This window comes from Candoia aspera, chromosome 1 (assembly GCF_035149785.1).
Source record: "Candoia aspera isolate rCanAsp1 chromosome 1, rCanAsp1.hap2, whole genome shotgun sequence".
In the NCBI taxonomy this organism is placed as follows: Eukaryota; Metazoa; Chordata; class Lepidosauria; order Squamata; family Boidae; genus Candoia; species Candoia aspera.
This window is the reverse complement of record NC_086153.1, coordinates 74,258,785-74,282,265: the sequence shown is the minus strand read 5'-3', so window position 1 is coordinate 74,282,265 and position 23,481 is coordinate 74,258,785. Positions and strand designations below refer to the sequence as shown.

The following is a 23,481-nucleotide window of genomic DNA, read 5'->3' as shown; positions in this document are numbered from 1 at the left end:
TTGGGGAAGACTGGCCTGTATCTAGGCAGATGTGCTTTTAACTTGAAATGGCAAGCAATTTTGGACTTGTTTATATATAGCCAATGGTAAAAGAGAGAGAAAGAAGGAAAACAGAGAGTCAGCCCTACAACCACGGATCAGTTAATTCATATTCTTTGCTCTGTGGGGCCAACATAACAACAGATATGGGAGGTCTGGATATATGATGCTTGTGCATTACTTCACTTTCCTTCTTCTAACATTTCCTGTGCCTCTTTTTGTGGGTCGCACATCTGGGCCTTGTTTTGTCTGGCATTTACAGTTAAGCAGGCTGGATAAACGAATAACCATTTTCAGAGAAAAGCCCTCCTCCTTCTCTTTGTCATCAGTTATCTCCCGGAGAAGATAATACAAAGCTACTTCAAAGTCTTTTGAAAATGGCCAGGATTCTATCTCAATTAGAGCCGAGAAAGAGTGCTTTTGCTCAGAGATGTCAGCCACCCTTCCTTCTTCTGCATAAGCATTGGGTGCCCCCTTATCAGCATGTGTTGCTGTGGCAAAGTATCAGGCTTCACCTCTCGGATACCTCTTTCTCTTGTTTATCACTGTTGGCAAAAGTCAGATCTATTTTTTTAACTTCGGATTTGTTGATTGCTGCAATTTGATGAGGAGCGGATGGGTGCGTCCATATGTGATTCATTCTGAAGAAGAGTTGGGCGTGCTGGGACTATCATTACCGAAAGGTTAGGCCTAGCAAGAAATACATGCCAGCAGCACCAAAAGCAGGCAACTGGGACCAAATGCCACTTTCAATTACAAATAAATGAAACATAAGCAGACTCTGAATTTGCAAGATGAGTCGGGGAGAACTGAGGGTAAGGAATCCTGTTTCCAGTCAAAGGGGAGAGCAAGATGGAATACAATGTTCAAAACTACAGGGAGCACTATTTATATACATTGGAATAGAGAGGATCACTTAAAGAGCTAAAAAAATAAATCACACAAAAAAACTGTTAGACAGACTACTAGTCCTGTATGCTGTATAGTTAATTTAGAGTTTTGCAAGTAAGGGGCACCCTCATAACATCTTTCGAACGGTCTGGCCTTTGTCCTCACTCTTTTCAGAGTTCTGGGTTTTTTCTCATCTATACTGGTGGTATAATCAACTTCCCGAAGTTTGATACTGCTGAATGCAGCTTGAGGTACCACATAACATGTTTATGAATGGCAACGTTTTAAAGATGGATATTAGCAAGAATTTTGAAATACAGAGATGGAATATCTTATGAGGACTAATTAATAAAGGCTTTGTGCTTTAAAGAAGGTTAAATACATTTCTTATGATCTTCAGATAAGATTAATTTATCAAAAATTACTTGTGTTTATTGAACATCTCAGCACAGATATTTAAGAAGGCTTGCAGGGGTATCCACAGGGGATAGTAAAAAAAAAAAAAATCAAGATAGTAGCCACAAAGGTACAATCAAAGCACAGCCTAGTTTTCACATCAAATGTGCACTTAAAAACCAGTCAAAACTTCAGTTGCACCATTTATTTATTTATTTGTTTGTTTGTTCATTTAATTAATTTTTATCCCACCTTTATTATTTTTATAAATAACTCAAGGTGGCAAACATACCTAATACTCCTTCCTCTTCCTCTTTTCGTCACAAAACAACCCAGCGAGGTGGGTTGGGCTGAGAGAGAGTGACTGGCCCAAGGCCACCCAGCCGGCTTTCATGCCTCAGGCAGGACTAGAACTCACAGACTCCTGGTTTCTAGCCCAGCACCTAAACCACAAGACCAAACTGGCTACCATCTTGACTTTTTTTTATCAGACTCTATGAATACCTCTAAAAGGTCGGATGTCAACTGCTTTGCATGGAAAATGTAGTACTGTATATCCAAAGGTGTTTGACACGTGATTTCAGCTTGTTCTATGATTGTCCCATTTGGGTCTAATATTCATACCAACATTGAGCAGGATGGGCATGCTTCGGGTCCCACTGCCCAGGGAATGCCAGTTGGCGGGGCCCAGGAGGCACATCTTCTCTGTTGTAGAACCTGCCCTATGGAACATTCCCCCTCCAAGAGTAGGATGGCCTTGTTATGTGCCCAGGCCTGGGGCCCAAGTGTGTGAAGGGTCCCGTCTCCTGGCTGTGTTAACAACCATGGTTTGTAACAGCATCTCTTCGGCTGCTGTGTGCCTTTTAATTTTTGTGCTATGATGGAAATTTGTTTTTAATTTATTTTACAGTTGTTCACCACCCAGAGTCACTTGTTGAGATGGATGGAGATACAAATTGAATAAATAAATTGTTGATATGATTTAGAGAAGAAAAATGAGGTTTAAAGTTGTTAATGAAGTGTTGAATTATATACCAAAACCTTGGAATTAATCAACTTATGAAAAACTCTGGGCATATAACTTGGAGTATAACAAAAATTATAACTGGAAAACTCTACTTCTTATTTTCCTCCATTGAGAAAATTGCTCATTTATTCCTATTCTTCGCTTTTCAGGTTGTTGTTATTGTTGTTGTTATTTGGAGGGAGGGATGGGGAATTCTGGGAGTTGAAGTCCACACATCTAAAAGTTTCCAAGGTTGAGAAACCCTGTTCTAGACCCCCCAATTAAACAGGCACCTTGGGAGTCACTGGGCAGGTTCCATCTTGCTGCCCCCTATTGCGGCCTTGGAGGTGTACCTTCTGTGTCATGTTGCCAGCCTTCTAGTATTCCTCCAGAGATAGATATGTCTTCCCCCTTCTAAAAGGCCCTGAAAACCTGGCTGTTCTTCCAGGTCCTGGGGCAGTGTGTTTGGTGAGCCTCTGTAAGATTTTGTTTTGTTCTGAATGGGGTTATTTTTTGGATGCAGAGATTGATGGAAATATCAGCAAGATGCAGCCTCCCCTGTGGCTCCTAAGGGAGCTTGCTGTCTTCATCGTAGGTACCACTTACACCTGGAATGGAAGAGGCCACCCTCAGACCATGACACTTTTCAGCTGACTTATGCAGCCCAAATATACATTTACTGCAATTGCCCCTTGGCATAGCAGCCAGTCTTCAGTACTGGGGGCTTGTAGATACTCTATACAGCCATGTAAGCAGCTTGGCAGACACTGGATTCCTTCACAAGGACACACATTCAGAGGGAACGTTACCTTGTGGTGAGACTGTGCTCTTATGAATCAAAACTTAAGCATGCTTGTCCCTCTTTCCCAATTACAACTTCTCAAAGCACCTGGTTTTAATATAAAATCCCACTCCAGGAATGTTCATCCATCAGAAAATGACGGAGGATTTAGTGTCCTGGGAAATTTTATTTACAATGGACTTACTTCAATGCATTCTTATCAACCTCGGCTTCTACTTCACCCCATATTTCAGACCCAGAGGCTGAAAAGGCCTTTTGATCAAACCATGGTGCACATGTACAAGTTACCACAGGGCAAAACACAACCAGACCTTACTAATTCAGGTTGGGTGCTATCCAGTTGTGTATAGCAGCAGCTTACAGAGCAGCAAAAACACATAAGGAATATCAGCTTGTTGTGTCATTTAAAGCTTATCTAAGCAATGCTTCCTCCTGCAGGGAGATTAGGGGCTGAATAACATGAACAAGACAGAATTCACTGAAGGTTAACAGGCAACCAGGACTGCTCAGGGTGTCAGCATCACATCCTCCAATGAACAAAGCAAGAGCTGTTTACATTTCAAAGGTTTACGGGTTTCCAGTTACATGGATGGATTAAGTTGAACCAGTAGTTTGTCAAAGATATAAGCCATCTCCAAGGTGATGCAGCAGCAGATACTTGCCAGAGACATGGAAACTGTGGACATTTCAGGTATCCACCAGCCCATATCTTCACTCGGAGTCAAGCTTGTCCAAGCTAAACTGCAGGAACTTCACTTTTCATCAAATTCATGGAAAGCATAGTAAAAAGTAAGCTGCTGTAAGTCAAGACCAAAACGCCCAGGATCTCCTCAAATGTAACTAAAGACAGGGAGTTGGAAGTTGAGATAAGGAAATGGAAGCTCATGAAAAGTAGCAATAAATATGTTATTAAATACAACAGCATAAGATTGGCTGGGACTGATGAAAAATGTAAGAATAAAAAAGTAACAAGATCTGACTTCTCTGTTTTCTGCACCTGGGCATACAGACCACAGCTCTCTCCAGTGCTGTGCACAGGCAAGTAGTGGTTGATCTCCAGACTTTTGAACTTGTTTATGCAGCAAACAAGTATCAGCAATAAGTACTGCTGGCTGGTTCTTGCTCCATCATGCTATTAATTGGGTACAGATATTTAGGACTAGTTCTCATGCTCCCACCTTAATGTAATAGTTGTCACAAGAAGGGCTCCCTTCATAACCAGATCAGCTCAGGCAGATGGTTCAGGCACAGGTCACATCCTATGGGAGAAACCAGATGTTGCTATCCAGATAACCACCAAGCACAATTCTTGCTTGAGTCTTGGTTTAGAGTAGTCCAAACCTTCTTTTTGGCTAATGACTTCCCCTCTCTAATCCAGCCAATAAGAGCCAAACCTTTTATAGTCTCATTATGGTAGCCCAGATCATCAAGCTATTGCAAGGCAGGCCCTGAGAGGTCCCCACACTTAGGTACCTATGTACAGTAAACCTCTTCCAAACCAAGAGATACTACTGCAGTTTGGAGGGCAAGGGTTCCCATCCTGAGGCCTCCTTTATCTTCTAAAACATCTTTATAGAAAACCAGGGGATGGTTTCTAGAAAAATATGATAGCATTGGAAAATCAGCACTGGATGAACTCTGGCTGTGGTCTGTTGCCCCTCATCTGGTGCTCTCTTTCACAATCCTGAATTAGGGAAAAGATGAGTGGGCAGATCAAAGCTACACAATAGGAAGGGATGTTGTCACATGGTCCTCTTCAGTTCTGGAATCTCACACAGTATACCTGGCTCTTACAAACGGGACCCGAAATTCCAAAGCTCTCGGCAGCAATCATACATTCTAAAAATTAACTCTGTTCTCCAAATATGGATCCTTTGGTAGCCAAAATAGGATCATCTCTGCACTAGAAGAATGGATCAGCAGGCTGGAGTATCTAAAGCTTGGCAGAATTAAAAAACAAAACAAAACACCTCTTGGGGAAAGACCCATATAAGTAGCCAATTATTAGAGCTGGGAATTGAAACTAGTGGAATGGTATATTTTGCAGGAGAGCATAGCCTCTTATGCCGAAAACCTGCATGCTACAAACATTTTGTTGTACATCGCAGTTGTAGAATTGAATTTAGGAGATCCTTAAGTGAAATGGCTCTGGGAAAGGGAAGAAAGTTCATGAAAATTGCTCATAGGAAGAAAGAGAAGTATAGAATCCAAGACTATTTTGTAGTTGTCTTCAGGAAATGCTGTTTCCCACTTTCATTTTTAAAACAGATGTGGGAAAAGCAATCATAAAATGGCACCAGATGCCTGTCTTCCTAAGGTGAGAAAAGTCAGGCTTGCTTCTAAGACCCAGGTGTGTCTGTCAAGGTTTCAAGAATGAGAACTGCCTGAGCCCACATCTCAAAGATCAGATGTTAAAACTTTCTTTATTGGAAGATAAACTAAATCTACTTTACTTCAGGTTAGGTTTTATACTGTATGTGAGAAGCTTGCTTACCCTGAACTATTCATTATCACATTTTTTTTCTATTTTTTTTCTGTTTTATTAAAACAGTTTTAAAAACATTCATTTTTTTAAAAAGATGAGGGGGAAGAAAACAAAACCAAACTATCCATCCAACATTCATCCAGGGAGGGCCTGAGTGAAGAAGCAGGACTTTTTGATGATCTTAATGGTCAACTAGGTTTTTAATGAATATCCAGTCTGTTGGATAGTCTGGTCGCAAGTTGTTTAAGGACTTATAAGCATAAGCAAATCCTTGAACCTGACCCAGTGACTAGTTGGTGCAGTTGCTTCAGCAAAATAAATGCACAGCCCATTGTCCCATTCCACAAAATGATCACCACCTTCTGCACCAGCTGTAGCTTCCAGATCAAAGGCAGAGAACATTACAATAATCAAAACAGGAGGTCACCAATGCCTAAGCAAGAATTTCAAAGCTGTCCCTGTCCAGGAAAGGGTAGAATTGATGTAGCAACCCAAGGTGGCAATAAGTCCTTGGAACTTGTTTCATCAGCGAATCTTGGAGCACCTTCCAACCACTTACTGAGAGTGCAACTCCCATCACTCCAGTTCCAGTACCCAGGAACCATCCATCCACAGATCTCCACCTTGCCAGGACTCAGCCTCAGTTTATTGATCCTCAGCCACCCCATTATCACATCTAGTTTTTAATAGACAGTTGTTTCTTTTATTTTTAAATACAAAAATGAAGCTTTAAAGTTACAGGGGCCTCTTCTCTGGCTGATTTTTCAAAATACAAATAAAAGTAGATATTGTACCGCCAGTCTGATGCATACAGCCAAGTTCTGCTTTTGGGGTTGTGTTTAATAATGGAAAGGCAGGATAGAAATTTAACAATAAAATAAATATATAATGCTGCATTATAGGGGAAAAAATCAAGTTGGGGGCTACAATCACACAATAAAAACCCACCCCCTTTTTACATGTGTAAAAGAAGAGGAGGATTTCTATTACGCGGCCACAGCCACCATCTTGACATTTTATAAACACAGATGCACACTTGGACCCCCCTGTGCTGCATACATTTTGAAACTTTAACAGGATTTGGGGACAAAGATCTATTATCCTACAGGATCCTCCAAACTAGTCTAAGAATTCCAAGCACATGTGAAGAGTGTCAGATTAGGAAAGGCTAATCTATGGTATATCCCTAGAGCTTTTTTTTTTCTGGTGCAAAATCAAAATAACCAAAACCTTCATAGACATTTTTGTTCTGAATTGTTGAAACTTTTAATTAAGTAGCTCAGTAGTTACTTGAAAAACGGACGTACTTAACAGTACTTGTCACAACTTAGAAGAATTTGCACCTACCCCAAATTCAAACTATAACACATGGGAGAAAAAACTCAGTACTACTAGAAGACTCCAACAGTCCATCACAGAGGTACTTTAAGAAGTTCTATCAAACGTTATGTTGGATTCTTTCCCTGTTACGTATTTTTTTTCTATCTTCCTTCATACATGGACAGTATGCATGTAGAAGGAGGAGCCTAAACTGCAGTACCTGAATCACTGAAAAGCAAGGGTTTGTCAGAATTACCACAAAAAAAGAATCTGAATCTGAGTGGTGCAGTACAGAAGAGTTTGCAGTTGTGTTCTTAACCACTAATTCCTAGAGACAGGGCACAAACAGATCTAGTTAAAAGCTCGGCAAACATGTCAATGAGCAGGGAGAGGTCTGAGCCAGGCCAACAGAGCCGCCTGTCCAAAGTTTGGACTTTGGTGACAAACAAATGAAGTCATCCTTTCTCACGCTCCAGAGGCACTCTTTGAGCCTCCACATCCCTGTGTAATCTAAGGGTGAAGATGTGGGACTTGGACCAGGAACTTCAAGTTCCCTGTCAACTGTGTTCACTGGATGATTCTGGGCCAATTTCAGCCACGCAGGGTGGTGGGGCAGGGAGACTGGCTTACATGTACTATACATGGCCTTGAGGGAGCAGATGCTGTTAATTCCCAGAGAAACATCAGATTATAATGCAATAATTAAGTAAAATTGGCATTCAAAGTTTTGAAATGACATTATTCATCCAGGCAGACAAGAAACCTTGACTTCCATCAGCAATCTCAGCTGTTTCGTGGACATTTAAGCTCCTTCAAGTTTTATTTTGGGGGGGGCAAGAGATGTTATTAATAACAGGTGTACAAGCAGTAATTTTAAGTTAACATCCAATATACATTTACTTATTTTTGATTAATCAGGCATAAATTAAGACTGTCAGTATCTCACACGCTCTACAGACAGGATTGCCTCTTGTATGAAGATGAAGGCTTTTCATTTTCCTGGTTTAAAGGATTATTTCCTTAAGGCTAATGTTCAGTCCAGCACTGAGCTAAGATTTGGACCTCCCGCTACTGAGACTACATCCGAAGTCAGATGGACCAGATCAACTCTGGAATTCAAGCTGTGGGACTGGCAGAAGATGGCCTTCTGGAGCTCAGTTGGAAAGACATCTTCCCATCCTTACTCTACAGTGAATTCACACAGATCTATTTTAGGATGTTAAGAGGAAAAAAATCTGTGGAATTTAAGCTACAGTGAGACAGCAGCCTTGAAATGCTTCTCTTGGGATGAAATGTTCTCTCAGGGTATCCAAGAAGCCTTACTTGTCACAGATTGCAGACTGGACAGGAGGAAACAACTAACTCTAAAACAGGTGGACCAAACCAGAGTTCTAGATTTATTTGGGGATGGAGAATGAGCTTATATTGTTCTTCTGGAAAACTAATTTTTTAACATGCTCTACACTTTTGGAAACCCATTTCATAAGGCACAGCAGATAATAAACCAAAGAAATCTTCCACTAAACTTGCAAAGTTCCAGTAACATTTTAAAAGAACATTCATCCAAAATCTGGAAAAATGTAGGTGGCCTGCCATGTATCGGTATCCACAGTTACTCCTAAAATGCTGAATTTGTTTGTACTGAAACAAAATATTTACTACAAGTTACACACTTTTTAAACAAAGCAATCTTACTGGGTTAAAGACAATCGCTACTCACATATGGAATGCCCTTCAACTCTTTTCTGTTCCCACCTTTCAGTAGAAAAAAAGGAAGTTTTCATTTCTAAAATCATCCGTATTTTATTCCTTTTCATATCACAGTAATAAAAACAGAAGGGGAAATCCAATACTTTAAAAAATATTTTGAAAACTTTATTTTATGTTAAATATTCTAGTTGGAAACAGTAAAAACAGCTCCTGTGCATTCTCAGTTATGCATACTTGGGACTAAAAATGAGTTCTTCATAACTTTATAAGGGAGCCAGTTTGGTCTAGAGGTTAAGGCACCAGGCTAGAAAAAGGGAGACCCTGAGTTTTAGTCCCGCCTAAGGCATGAAAGCCGGCTGGGTGACCATGGGCCAGTCATTCTCTCAGCCCAACTCACCTCACAGGGTTGTTGCTGTGGGGAAAAGAGGAGGAAGGAGTGTTAGGTATGTTCACTGCCTTGAGTTATTTATTTAAAAAATAGTAATAAAGGCAGGATAAAAACTTTTTTTTAAAAAAACCTTTTTTTCCTCTGGAAGAACCTGTATGTTTTCTACATTGGAGCAAATTTGAGCCAACCAGGAGCAGGAAGTAGGGGAATAGAATTTTCTTTTATCACCCTGACCCCTGCCACTTTTTTTTTTACAGGCAGAACAATATCCTGGGTTACAGATACCATTTTTATTTTTGAACAATGTCTGTAGTCTCCAGAGTGTTCTAAACTGAGACTGCACCAAAGGTATTTTCCTTTGCAACATGCCAGTTCCCCATTAAAAGAAAATAACACTAACCAATTGATGTGAGATAGGACAGGGAGCCTGGCTTATTATCTATAAAGCTGATCACACATCTATGTTTTCTTCTGTGTATATGAATGGATGAGCAGATGATTCCAAAGCAGTTTCCTCAGCCTTTCTCCACTTTTTGACCCTGGAGGAACCCTTGAAATATTTTTCAGGCCTTGGGGAACCCCTGCACATTCAGGCTCAAATATAGGCCAGAAGTTATAAAATTATATGTGTTTCATGTGTAGGCCTGTATATATGCATTAACAGTGTTCTTAAACTAAAAATAATGAAACTTACCTCTTTAATGTCAAGTTGCCGGAATTTGAAATATTTTTAAAAATAAATCATGATCTCCCAGGGAACCCCTAGTGACCTCTCATGGAACCCTAGGGTTCCATGGAACTGTGGTTGAGAAAGGCTGGTCTATGCCCTTCAGTTTACATTAGACTATGACTCAGAGCCTCCCCCAGCCACTGTGGAGGCTGATGGTTATAGTCCACGACAGCTGGCAGGTAATAGGTTGGACAAGGCTATTGAATAGCACAAGTGGAGCAGAAAAGATTCAAAGTCTAAGTCATACTAGCAGTGAAGAGAGAACACTTCCTCTACCTGAAAGGAATTCTCTGCCATTTTTTAAATTATATTTTTGTGTGTGTGTTTACCAAATGCACTAGATTATTTCTGTGTTAGAAGTTACAGTAAGAGGCACATCCTGATCGATTTGTTTTTTAAAACCTCAAGATCTTTAATAAATTTCTTAGGCAGCTACTCACCCAAAAGTTGGGGTAAAATAGATTCCTAGCCAGCAAATGTTTTCAGCACCTGGACCATCAGGTAAATTGGGACCTTTCCAATCCAGTATCTACTGGCATTTCTCATACACAAGACTTAGGACAAATTTGGTAGCCATCCTCTAGGCTCTTACGTCAGTTTTATTAATTGGGCTTCACATAAAACCTTCCCATGCTATAGCTATGGACCCAGTGAGGCCGATTTAGACACAACAGGACTTGGAAGTACCAACAGAAATGTTTATGTGTCAGGAGGCAATCAAAGCATCCGCTTTATATCAATTATCTACAGTTCCTCTGATATCAAACCTCAACACTACAGTTAGTAGAAACAAGCCAGCATCCATATCTGTAGGGTGGTAGTTTCCTGTAGCATAATCACAAAGATACTCTGGGATTTAAAAATTACCTGATTTGTTCTTGCATAAAATTTTGCCAATTACATCCACTTCATCAGATGCATAGAATATCATTTGATATAGGCCTCTGATTACAAAGCTGCAATTCATGCATCATGCTAAATCACAATATGGTTTGTTAAACAACCTTTAATGTGGCTTCTTAAACAAGTCATAATGGCCTAGTTCATACAAAACCCTTAGCCCAAATGGCTCTGTTCATGTATCACATGACGTCCAAAACAAACAAAACCACACTGCAGCATGAGATGATCTGTATGGTGGTAAAATAAATGTAGAAGATAATGGATGCCAAATTACTATCCTGCTATTCATAAAACAGTTGTTCAGTGTGATGTGGACATTCTTGCTGGGGACAGTCACGTGATCCAGCCTCTACGACCCTGGTTCAGTCTTGGTTCTCTCTGGCATCTGATAGGAGGTAGTTGTCATATTAAACTTGCACAATGCAGGTGATGCAAAATAAATTGCTGGTGGTTTGTAGCAGGGCAAGAAGCCAATGACTCATTCATTGCTAGGCTATGGTTGGCAACAGCCACGTTGTGTAAATGTAGTTGTACTGTGATTTTTTTTAGACAAAATAATTCTGATCCGTTCCAGCCATAGATCAGCAACAACGTTTTGTTCCTGGCTTTTAAAACTATGCTTTTAAAAATTACAATTCCCATATTCAGGCATTATGGTGAAATGTAGTTAGTTTAAAAATGAAAGTTAATACTTTTGGTCATGAATATATCTATCTATAATAAAAGAGCCACGTGGAAGAACACTTGAGACCAAGACTCATCCTGGAACGATAAAGTATGATTTCTTAAGTTCAAACACAGGTTGATCATATTATAAATGCAAAGGGCTACATTAAAAGCAAAGAAGGAAAATTAGACAGAAAAATCAAGCTCCTAAAGTAGCCCAATTATAGTTTAACATTAATCTCTGTATTGCATTACTTAATCAGAACAGGAAGCCCCAAAACAGATGTGCAATTAAATAATAAATCTACAACAGTTCAGACACATTTTAGTTTAATCTATTGCAAGGAAAGGCCATTTTGCTTTTGTTTTTCTTTGCATGGTCTTAAAAACTGACCTAAGCCACCAAAATATGTGGCATTTAGCCAATGTTCGGTTCATTCAAGATATGGAAGACCAAATAAAACTTGTACAAAAGCATGTCATCCAAGTAGTTATAAGCACTGGTAAACCAGCATTTGCCATCATTTTAAAAACATTTATTGCTACAAACATTGGCAGAAAAAGATTTGGCATCTTTTGAATGAAAGTCAATTCCCAATACTATACACATTTACTTAGATGAAATTTCCCGACTTCAAAAAAATAAGACTTCCTGGAATTTTGAACAGATAATTGTTTCTCATTCCAGTTTATCTTACACTAGCAAATATTGTTTCAGTGACACAGGTATTGTGATACCCGACTCAGAGAAGAAGACTAAAATGAGAGATTATCTTATAGAAAAATGTCTCCACATGAATTTAGACAAGACTTCCCCATCTTAGAACCATTCTTGTTATAGACTATAATTGACCAATTATAGTCTATAATTGAGAGGCTAGCACTGATGGGCATCAGATTGGGAATCAGCAAGACCACCATCTACATTTTGTGCCACATTTCTGCAGATATTTGGTGCATCTTTGAATGAACGGTCATAGATTTTCTATAAATAGAAGCCCAGTGCTATTCAAAATACGATTTTCTCTCCCTTTTTTCCAGGTCAACAAGCATGCACATTTCATGGTGTAAAAGGGATCTGTCAATCAGGGGTATACAAGGAAGATACAATTTTGCAAAGCTGCTCAATTTATGACATCCCCACATTGTGCATGAAGTAGGCATATTATTTTATGAAAAATGTATGAGATTCATGTGCAGATTCTGCTAATTTAGCAACACAATGTACATTTCAGTAATGTGCTGTATTATTCCTGAAGCCTACAAGACTGAAAATGCAGAGAAGGAAAATCTCCTTTTTGAGCCAAGTGTCATACGAGGCAGTTTTATATATCCACCTGAAAAACTGAATTTGACTATATGGCAGTCCTCACAGTTGTCACGTAGACTTCTTAGCAGAAGCCTTGATTCTGGCCCTTCCTACACCTGTATACAGTCAATTCATGGTTCAACTTTCAGTTTCACCGAAGGGAGGGAGGGAGGGAGGGAGGGAGGGAGGGAAGGAAGGAAGGAAGGAAGGAAGGAAGGAAGGAAGGAAGGAAGGAAGGAACTACCGCTAGCGGGGAAAGCCCTCAGTTTGGTCGACCTCAGCTGGTCAGCTCATGTTCTTCCCCATCTCCAACAGGAAGGGATGATTTTAGCAGCATGTTCAGTGGTGGAACTTATCTGTGCACTCTGGAATAGCAAAGGTCACCTCAAACCACCCTCAGTGATCAGACTGCCATTTCCAAGGCCTTTGCAAAAGGAACTATACAAAACAGCAATATTTTTTCCACCAGGACTTGGAGAGGTTTTTCATTTTGTCCGGAGTCCTGTTTTTTGATTTCTTTGGCTGTTGCTGGGTATCAGAGTAGTGAATGCCAGCCACAATGGCTGCATCAAAGACTTCTTTGAGGTTTTTCTGAGTCAAAGCGGAGCACTCAATGTAAGAGGCAGCTTTTATTTCCTCAGCACAGAGCCTTGCGGCCTCCTCCGTCACAGGCTTCTCTTTGCATTTGTCAAGCTCAATTAGGACTTTGACGTCTTCCCGGAGGTCCGATTGGGTCCCAACGAGAATAATAGGGGCCTTGGGGCAGTGACATCGGATTTCAGGAACCCATTTCTCGGTCACATTCTGGAAAGATGAAGGGCTCACGACACTGAAGCACAGCAGAAAGATGTCTGTGTTGGTGTAGCACAGTGGGCGGAGCTTGTCAAATTCATCCTGTGCAAAAATAAAAGCAACATGAACATAGTGAGACTCTGTGGTAACAAAAGGGCCTTTCTATGCTCCATAAAGCCAAGTATAGGATAGAGAGTGTTTTTATTCCTGATTCTAAATCATTGCTCCCAAATATAGCAGAAACATTATTATCAGCTACCAAATGGACACACAGAGCAAGTTCTATGAAAAGAGGAAATGTAACTGCTCTGCCGAGGCGGCGGCAGAACCCAGGGTCACAGGCTTCCCATCAAGTGTACCAAGGTAGAATGTAGCAAGGAACTAGTTGTTTGAATGCTATCCCAGAGAGAAGGAAAGGGGTCACTGAAGAAGGAAGCATCTGAACAGAGAAAACTAACAACGGTTGAGAAAACTAGAGCTAGAACTCTCCTCCTTGACACAGCTTTGTTTTTGTTGCTTTACATGGAACATTATTTAATTGTGCACTGTGGTTTGGCAAAACCTCAGGTAGTCTGTCCCGTGTGGTTCCACAATACAGAAGTGAGAGTACAGCCAGGCACTGCGTTCAGTGTCACCATCAGCTGACAACCAGCATTGGGAAACAGCATTGGTTCAGGGGGTTGGCTTTGCTACAATGCAATGTTAATTCATTCATTTCAAAGAGGGCAGCATTTAACAGAAGGCATTAACTCAGGAGCAACTGTTGATGTTGGAAGAACTGAGGAATTATAGGTGACTCTCATTATATGTGGTTCCATTACCCATGGTTTTGCTTATCTATGGTTGCTAAAAACAAACCAGACATCAGTGTACTCTTTACCTAGCTGTGGTTTTTGCCTTGTTTTTTGTTACTTTATGCACATGCAAAATGGTGGGCCAGGCTTTGGCACATGCATAAACTATTTCTTAAGGTCAAGTTATCCATGATCATGAGGTGGGAATGGAACTCCCCCAGTCAGCAAGGGGAACCTGTATACAACATGGAATGAATACCTATAAGAACTGAAGTGAGAAAATGGGAGAACTGGGGACCTTCATGAAGTGAAGAACCACAAAGTATTAAAATAATTCAATCAAAAGAAGAAAAACTGCTGTATGTGGTAATCTTCAAATGAAGAAGGCAGTTGTCTAAAATATGATCTCAGGAATCACAATTTAAAATGGCCATAAACTACCAATGCAAATGGGGAAATACAATTCAGGGCTAGATCAAATCTGATATACTAGCTATAATCTAGCAAAGGGTAAATACTAGTTTATAATACTTTTTTTTTTAATACCGTGGCATAAAATTTGCGTATGAGTCATCCCATTCTTTGCTTTCTTTTCGACTACTGCTTTGTTGCATTTACTTATTGATGGATTATTTTAGCTTTTACACCACTCCGAAATCCACTTCGGTAAGTGGTGGCGGCAGCAGAGAGAGAATGAATGAATGAATGAATACACAAACATACACACGCATATACATGCATACATACACCAGACAATTTTCTTCTCAAACTTAAAGAGAGCAAAATTTTCTAGCAACCAGATTACAAAGAAAAAATTCTTTCTTGATTTTTGAAGCAACATGGTAATTACACTCATTTTTAAAGCATTATCTACTCAAATAAATTCTGTCTTCGTTCTTTATAGTAGTTTATTGTCTGTGTATCTTCTGATGCTTTTGGAGTATAACTCCCATTTACAGTGACTGATGGGACTTTGAATCCAACAACATCTACAATGCTATAATGTTACTGGGAACTGGAGTTACATATGTCTGCTTAAACCCTTTCCTCTGAACAGACATGAGACAATTTGGTTTGGCTTAGGATTCTACAAATGTACCAGAAGCATTAACATAACAGAATGAGATGATTTGGTTTTCAGCTTAAATCTGATACCCTAAGCTACACTCATAATGTTTATAAATTAAATGAGACCAGATTTAATTTACGGAGGATAGCGTGTGTTTTCTATTATGATCCATTGGCATCCATGGGGGATTCTGGGAGTTGAAGTCCACACATCTGAAAGTTGCCAAGGTTGAGAAACACTGCTCCAGAGCTTTGGAGGTATCGAACTGAATGCCTGCATATATAAATTGAATAAATCAATTGAATAAATCAATATCCTGGAATGTAAAGTTGACTCTAAAAACATCTTCCTTGGAAATGCAATGCTAGGATTGCATATCACATTAAGCCATTGTTTTAATGCTGTTTTTTGACAAACCACAAGGGACTGGTTCACTCACACAGTAATGCTAAGCCATAAGCCTTATGGTTTAAAACTATGGGATTTATCCACACTCTGATAAAATTACAGCTTAACATAAAATGTGAACCCAGCCAAAGTGAACTTTTTTTCTGGTGAGGTACTGGCTCATGATTAGTGACCCAAACCTTGGGAGACAGTGTAACTTTTACTGCTGCTGTGTATACACTGCCTCATCCCAAGCATTTCCGCTTTTAGGAATACAGTCTCAGCTTGAGGCAATTGTGGATGGAGTCACTGCATCAGGTTCTGCAGCCCTTCAGCATCACAGGCAAAAAGATGCTTCAGAGCATACAGGAGTGTGAATGCAGCATCTGTCTGCAACTCCTTAGATTGGTTGATTACATGCATCAAGTTGGGCTCGACTCTTAGTGATCACATTGACAGATTTTCTCCATGACGATCTATCCCTACCCAACCTGTTCTTTCTAATCTCCCAATGGTGCACTCATCATCACTGTAATGGAGTCTGTCCATCTTGCTGCTGGTTGTCCTCTTCTGCTTAGACCAAATGCTTTTTTTCTGGGGTCCCATGACTCCTTTAAGGCAGCACCAGCAGGAGAAGCATGCATGACCAAGCCCAGTCTGGAGCCCCTTTTGGATCCAAAGAACAGCACTCCCCTACCAGACCACATTTACATCTCTTTCAGTACTCTGAGCAGGGGAAAAGATCATGTATTTAAATAATGAGGGTTTTTGGCTAATCAAGATGAGGTTGCTGAAAATTTGATACTAAATCCTGGCAATCTTGACACACCAAGGAAAGAATAGAGCTACCAGCCATGTCCAGGAATCATGCGGAAAGACATCAAGAGATAATACAATGGCCTGCTTTAGGTTCATATTTACTGTTGCCTTCCATTGCAATGACCTGCGCTTGACACACTTCTCACACCGTGAATAAAATAACACCTTATGGTCTCCTTCCCCAACTTCCTGGTTCAATACAATGAACGTTGTATGCTATGCTTTGGAACACTTCACACAATGTGCTTTTTAAAAAGTTTGGCTCTCATTGTTAGATCTGAACTCAACTTTCTTCTTGGAAAGAGAGAGATCTCATAGTAAAAAGGGAACAGCCTGACAATTACACAAGTTCCAAGAGCTAAAGACAAGGAAAGTAAAGAGATGAAAATATTAACATGGCAACAATGGCCTCCCGAAGAGGCAGGATTTGTCTCTGTTGTGGTGGCATTTTAATTAAAATCCGGCAATGTTTGTCAGAGGGCCTTAAATTAACAAGTGCAAAGAGCAAACACACTCTAAAATGTCCCTCTGGTGCCAACGTTTTGCTGCCAAGTTAGAACTTGTGTATCAATTTGCAAAGAGGAGGTGGTAGTTTGAGGTTCTTATTTGGAAAAGATACAGATGTGCAGCCCTCTTTTCATCTGAATTAATCTTGGGGGGGGGAGTACTTGCAAAAGAAAATCGAGGTCTAGGAGGCAAGATTTCGTTAGCTCACTCATTTCACAGACCTCTCAGGAAAACAAGGCACAAAGCAAGGCACCCATATCTTGGCTAAGGGGCCACGCCTGTGGGGTGCCATATTGCAGCTACGTGAACCTACAAGGGTGCTCTATTTGCAGCTCTAAATAATTGCACGATTAGAAATCATGTTGTGGATCTCACAGCTCAGAGGAACAATTGTCCATTCACACAATCAAGGAATAAATTGAGAGGTCAGGGCAAGGTAGAAATGTGAAAGCCCCTAGATAATCGAAGGCTCTTTTCTCATCCCTTATCATCACCTAACAGACTACAGAAACAGTCTTTCTTGACAAAAAGATGGCATTAGCATCCATAGCTCCAAGAGGCTTTCCAAAACCCTGGGGAGAAAGGTTACCAGGGTCTACAGCTGGTGTTTCCCATGACTGGATTACCTGACATCAATCAGAAGAAATAAAGTAAGTGTTATTTCTTACAATATATGTATTCCATGCCAGCCATAAGACTCCAGGTGGTTTTCATTCACTGAAAGGCAGTAAAACCTCCAACCTGAACCACCCCCAAAACTTCATAAAAACCATAATATAAACCACATCTTAAAATCAACACAATGAATAGCCCTAGACTCCAAGCACCTGCAGAATAATAGCATTTTAACTGCCTTCCATTATAACTAAAGTTGGGGGGGGTAGCCTTGGGGGGGGGGTATTCCATACTGCAGGGACAGCTACTGAGAAAACCTGACCCTGAGGTGCTGTCTCTCTCACCCCTCCCTTTGAACTGTACTCAGATACGTATTGGAAACAAATGTAGTGCCTGCAAGTGTCTTAATTATTGTGCTGAAGTGGGTCTCATGTGCCACCAGGTGTGCAGCTGCAGTTTCCAAGTAGTCTTCAAAGAGAGCTCCATGTAAAGCACTTTCTACTAATCCGATCTTGATCAAGTCCCTGATCTTGCAGACCACTTACATAAGAAGTGGGGGGTAGTTTGATAAGGAAATAGGACGCATATGACAGCAGACAAGATTTAGAGACAAAAGCCCAGGGTTCTACTCTGCAGACCTGGCTTGTTGTATCTGAAGTACTTAAAGCCATATGTGAGAGCCGGTTTGATGTGGTGGTTAAGGCACCAGGCTAGAAACTGGGAGACTGTGTTTTCTAGCTCTGCCTTAGACATGAAGCTAGCAGGGTGACTTTGGGCCAGTCACTCTCTCTCAGCTCAAGGAAGAAAGCAGTGACAAACCACTTCTGAAAATGTTGCCAAGAAAACCTGGAACTTGTCCAGGCAGTTGCCAGGAGTCAAACCTTCCTCTAAGAATGGATGGATGGATGGATGGCTCCATTACTGTTGATGGATATAAGTCCCCAAGACAGTCCCTCAAGGCTTGCCTGGGCCTACTGAGACCTCCAAAATTTGTTACTGAATTCTAATGTATCATGTGCCAGAAAAGGAGAATGTTTTAATACATGACCAGAGGGATATCATAACCACATTTAATTCTAAGTGGGTGTAATTGAAATGAATTCAGCTTAAGGTTTTTGTCCTGTTCCTGTCCATGTTATGGATTTAAAAGCTAATGCAGCCCTCAGCCCAGAAAATGTTGCACAATCCTGCTATAAATCCAGTGCACCAATGCCCAGACACTGCAAGGAGCAGGAAAGCTTTTTCTCCAGACTCTGAATGGCAAATAGGCTGCCAAATATAAATATACATGCCCACAGGCACAAGCTCATTCTCTCGCACTCTCTCTCTACGCCACACATATACATATCCACAAACACACAGAACCACACGCTCTCTTTCACACATATGACACTCTTGTAAACAAACGGAGCAACTCTTTTCCCCCTTCCACTGTTGCCATATCCTGTTCAGGGACTGTCACTGTCCCAGTGACAAAGAAGCCATTACAGCCTTGTGCCCTCAGGGTAACAAAACAGCCACTTCCCAGCCACCGCTCAGAGGGGCTGTGGGCCCCCAGGCTTCTCATGTCACCCTGGGAAACGGTCCAAGACAGAGCGGCACTGCTCCCAGGCTGTCACCAAGGTAACCCAAGTGTCCAGCCAAAGGCCGCAGGGGAAGGTCCAGGAGGTGGACGAAAGGGAGCCAGTTCTGTAATGGCGGCTGTGAGAAGGTAGCAAAGGGCCACAGGGCAAATCTGACTTGGGAAACTGACTGTGCCCCAGGTTAGTCCCTTCCTCCAAGGTTAAGGACTTCTGGGGATTTAAGAAGGTGGAATCTTCTAGAAGGAGCAGAAGGATGATTTTCCATTACAGATCCACAGATGTGTGCTGACATACACACTTATACTCACGCACACAGCAGGAAAATCGCCGTATGTACGCAGCTTTACTGACCTGCCCGGCTGTGTCACAGAGCTGGAGCCTCACTGGCCGGCCATCTACAGACACTACAGCTGAAATGGAAGGGAAGGGAGAGTCAGAACAACTTTTACCCATTCATCAAGAATTACATTTGTCCTCACATTGCTCATTTGCCTTTGTAACAGCCTGAGCTCAACAGCCTGCAGAGCCCCAAGTCAGCTTCTTCTCTCCAGCCTCCCCCCACTCCCAACATCTCCTGGGCTTACACAAGCCCTTGGGGGCTTCTGGCCTTCATTACAGAGCAGAAAATTGTGACCAAAAGACACTTGCCCCATATAAAAAGAGAGCTGTCCCAAACACAAAGGAGGATTTTGCTCCACAAACACCCTCTAAACATGCTTGAAGATTGATTTTGGGGGGAGGGGGGTCAGGTTCTGTTTTCAAAGCTTATACACTAAGGAATCCCTCCCCAGTGCTTTAAATCACAAAGAAGACAATACAAATATTTACATATGTCCCCTGGGGAGAAATCTTCTCTTCTTATTCTGCTGTTTTTCCTTTGAGGATTAGGTTGGCGTCTCCCCCCACCCCCACCCCGCCTTGCCCATCATACAAGGCTAAAGACATGTTGCTTTTGGTTAAGTACTACTCTATCAATCTGTCACACCTATAGCAAAATTGTGCCCTTCAGGTATTTAGAATAGCAATTTTAGCTGTGAAGCAAAATTGCTTGCTATTAGCATAAGGCAATAAATGTGAAGTCTCAAAAATTGTACAAAACTGAGGATTTTTTTTATTGCTGCGTTATAACAAACCACAATAGCGAAATATATACACTAGAGACGATATAATATTAAAAAAAACTACGTACACTATTGTGATTAAAATAAAGCAAAAATTCAAAAAATGAATACAAAAGGCAAATCTTCCTTTGTAATCACAAGCCCTATATTCATTCAGGTTCTCAACTGCAAGTCTGCAAAGCCTAGGTATGTATGCTTATTTGGGAGTAAATTCCACTAAATCCAAGGGAACTCATTTCCAAGTAAACGTGTACCAGAGTGGTTTACAGGTCTTGCAGAAATAGGGCAATTTACAGTAGAGACAGATTATCTCTGGTGGTATAAAACTCAATCATCCCATGTTTCATATTACAACAAAAAAGTCCTTGCATTTCGACATCAGGTCAATGCAAGAGTGAATGTTCTACAATGCTGGCTGGAAAAACATGTTCCTGCACTGAATGAAATACACACAAAACTCCCACAATTTCAGCCCTGTGTTTACTGTTCAGTGTTTGCTTTCAAGCACATAAAAGCTCTTCAAACCTTACAGAAAAGATTCAAGCAATACAGAAACTCCCCTGGAGGAACCACCTTTTCCGGAAAAGGCAAGTAACAATGAATATCTTCTCCCAAAGACAAGCGTGATGAGCCAGCATTTTCTCACTTCAGACCACCACCCTTATTTTAAATATTGGGGAAGTTGACAGGGCAATATAATTATAAACATTCACAAGGCACACAGCAGAAAGCTATCTCTACAGTGGTTTTCAAGAAAAATAAAAGGAAATCTAAACTAACTGGTGGGAAGGTGAGTAGGAGCTACCCCCTATCTTAAGGGATAAGAATTATGAGTTAGCCCAAAGGATTTGCAAAGCGATAGAGAAGTGTAATATTCTAGAAAATAAGAAATAAGAAATCCAAGGAGAGTGAACATTCAGTGTAACTTTTCTGACCCTGAGATAAACCAAACTACACCAACAGCCAAAAATTACTATGCTCGATATGGTATATTACGATATAAACATCTGCCACAGCACTCCCTCCAGCAAGCATTAGTTCTAAAGATTTTGATTTTAACCCAGTTAACAACTTGCTGGTCTTCATCACCAGGACTAGGGGAAAAAATATGGCAGTTAAGTATCACAAATGAAGCAAACAAAAAGGACACTACACATAAACTTTTTAATCCTGTGGGGAAAATAAACCCCACTAAACGCACTGAAACTTCCCAATAAACATAGGGAACATTGTGCTGCACGTATAGTTTTAAGTTTAGCTACTACAAGAGGCACATACACCTGGCAACAAATAGAAGATGTCCAGGATTAAATACAATACTAAATGTATGAATATAAACACGAACTCGCTACACAGCTGGGTATGCAAAGCTAGCGGCATGTTTTCGACTCTTAATGACTGGATCAATCACAGTAATGGTCCGAAATGGGTCTGCCCGCCCTAAGGGAGAAGAAAGGCACCGTCTGCACATCCTCCTTTCTCACAAAAAGGTCAGACAAACGTCTATTGGCGCTGCTCTCCACGCCGACGTCTCCCCCTGGCATAGAGATTGGGTTGTATTCGTTTTTCGCAAGGATTTACTAGTTAATTTAGGATTAACTCCGCCCCAGACGCAATTAGGGATTGATCCATTTCCTTGGCCTGCAAGTCCGTCTTCTTCCCCGTACCCCTTCCAATATGAAAGAGGGATCAGACCTGGCCAACCTTCGTTTCCACAAGCACCTTCTTCAGTCCGCGGGGCACCGCCCCTTCCCGAGTTGGAAGATTCAACAAGAGGAGACGCCGCTGAGTAAATTGGGCGAGTAATACCCGAACCGCCCGGCTCGATTCGAGGCGGCACTGAGAGAGCGCGCGCGGCTTGGGGCTCTCCCCCAAAGGGACCGAGCGGGTATAGGTGCATCAAACGCTTCCGGGAAAATCCGCGAGGAACCCTCCCGTCCCGACCGATTACCTGAGAAATTGTCGAAGGCGGTAGGGATATATTCCGTCGGGTAGCCGTTGGTGGTATAACTCACCACCAGGCTGGTTTTACCCACCGCGCCGTCTCCCACCAGCACACACTTGATGCTGCGCCGAGGCTCCGCTCCGACCGCTCCGGCCCCCCCGCTAGCTCCGGCCCGGCAGCGGCTCCCCAAGGCAGCCCCCAGCGCCGCCGCTCGGCTGCTGCGGACCCGACGCGGAGGCACCGGAGGCACTTCGCAGCCGCCCGGCAGCGGCTTGCTGATGTAGCCGGTTTCTCCTTCTTGCTGCGGCGGCATCCGCCCGGCTCCGATGCGGGAGACCCCCAAAGACAACGGGCTCCGCAGAGGCACAGCCACTGAAGGCAGTGGCGAGGGGCGCCGGGAAGCAATCGGGTCACGGGGGCGCGCCTGGTGGACAGGAGCTTTTCCAGACCCGAGCGCCGAGCTTCGTTCCTCCCGACCTCTGCAACTCCGGCTCTCTCCGCCGCACCTCCGACGCGCGACCTCGCTCCTTCGGCCTTTGCTCGCGGGAAGACTACGGCACCCGAGCGCTCGCTCTGCCGCCAGATGACATAATCCCGAAGAAGACCGGGAAAAAGAGCCAAAGGGGGCGGGGCAGGCTGGGACGGGCGGGGCTTGGCTGAGAGGGAACTGCCAGCAGGCGGCGCTCCACCACAGCGCCGCTCGACCGGGGCGAAAGCGTGGGGAGGAGGCGATTCGCGCAACTTCTGGCCAACGTGGAAGCGCTCGCGGCTGCAATCTGTGGCGCTTTCCATTGGCCAGTCTGCTTCTTTTCAATGCTGACGACAATTGGGTTTTATCATTTGGCTGGACATTTGAACAAGGCCACGCACGTACCCCGCGCTGCCTGCGGAGGCGTCGCACGATCTGATGATTCCAGTCTTGGAAACCTGCTCCTCTCGACGTTTCCTAAAACTTAATTTTCTTTCCACTCTCATTTCTTCAATCTTGTCTGGCCCCTTTGCTTTATTTTCCATTTCTCGTCGTTCTTCTTGCGTGTGTCCTCTCTTCCTTCTCTCTTCTGCCGGATCAATTGCATTTTTTTCCGGAGAGGTAATCGACTTAAGTCCGTTGCTGCAAAAATAAAACTCTTACAGCACATCAAGGAGTAACATTTATTACGGGATTAGGACTCTAATATCCTAAACTTCCTAACATAATAAAAGG

At 42.1% G+C, this 23,481-nt stretch overlaps 1 protein-coding gene across 2 annotated transcripts; it reads right to left on the bottom strand.

Annotated features, from left to right (window-relative positions):
- Positions 1-3,856: 3,856 nt before the first annotated feature.
- Positions 3,857-22,842, bottom strand: RHOU (ras homolog family member U). Of its 2 annotated transcripts, XM_063306935.1 has the most exons (4): positions 22,284-22,842; positions 19,563-19,621; positions 13,204-13,539; positions 3,857-4,154 (listed from the first exon to the last, which is right to left on the bottom strand). In XM_063306935.1, the coding sequence occupies exons 1-4, from the start codon at positions 22,588-22,590 to the stop codon at positions 4,044-4,046; spliced, it is 813 nt and encodes a 270-aa protein (XP_063163005.1). In that variant the 5' UTR covers positions 22,591-22,842; the 3' UTR covers positions 3,857-4,043. The 2 variants fall into 2 exon arrangements, with proteins under 2 accessions (XP_063163005.1, XP_063162995.1); XM_063306925.1 differs by lacking the exon at positions 3,857-4,154 and having other exon boundaries at positions 10,331-13,539; positions 22,284-22,830.
- Positions 22,843-23,481: the final 639 nt, after the last annotated feature.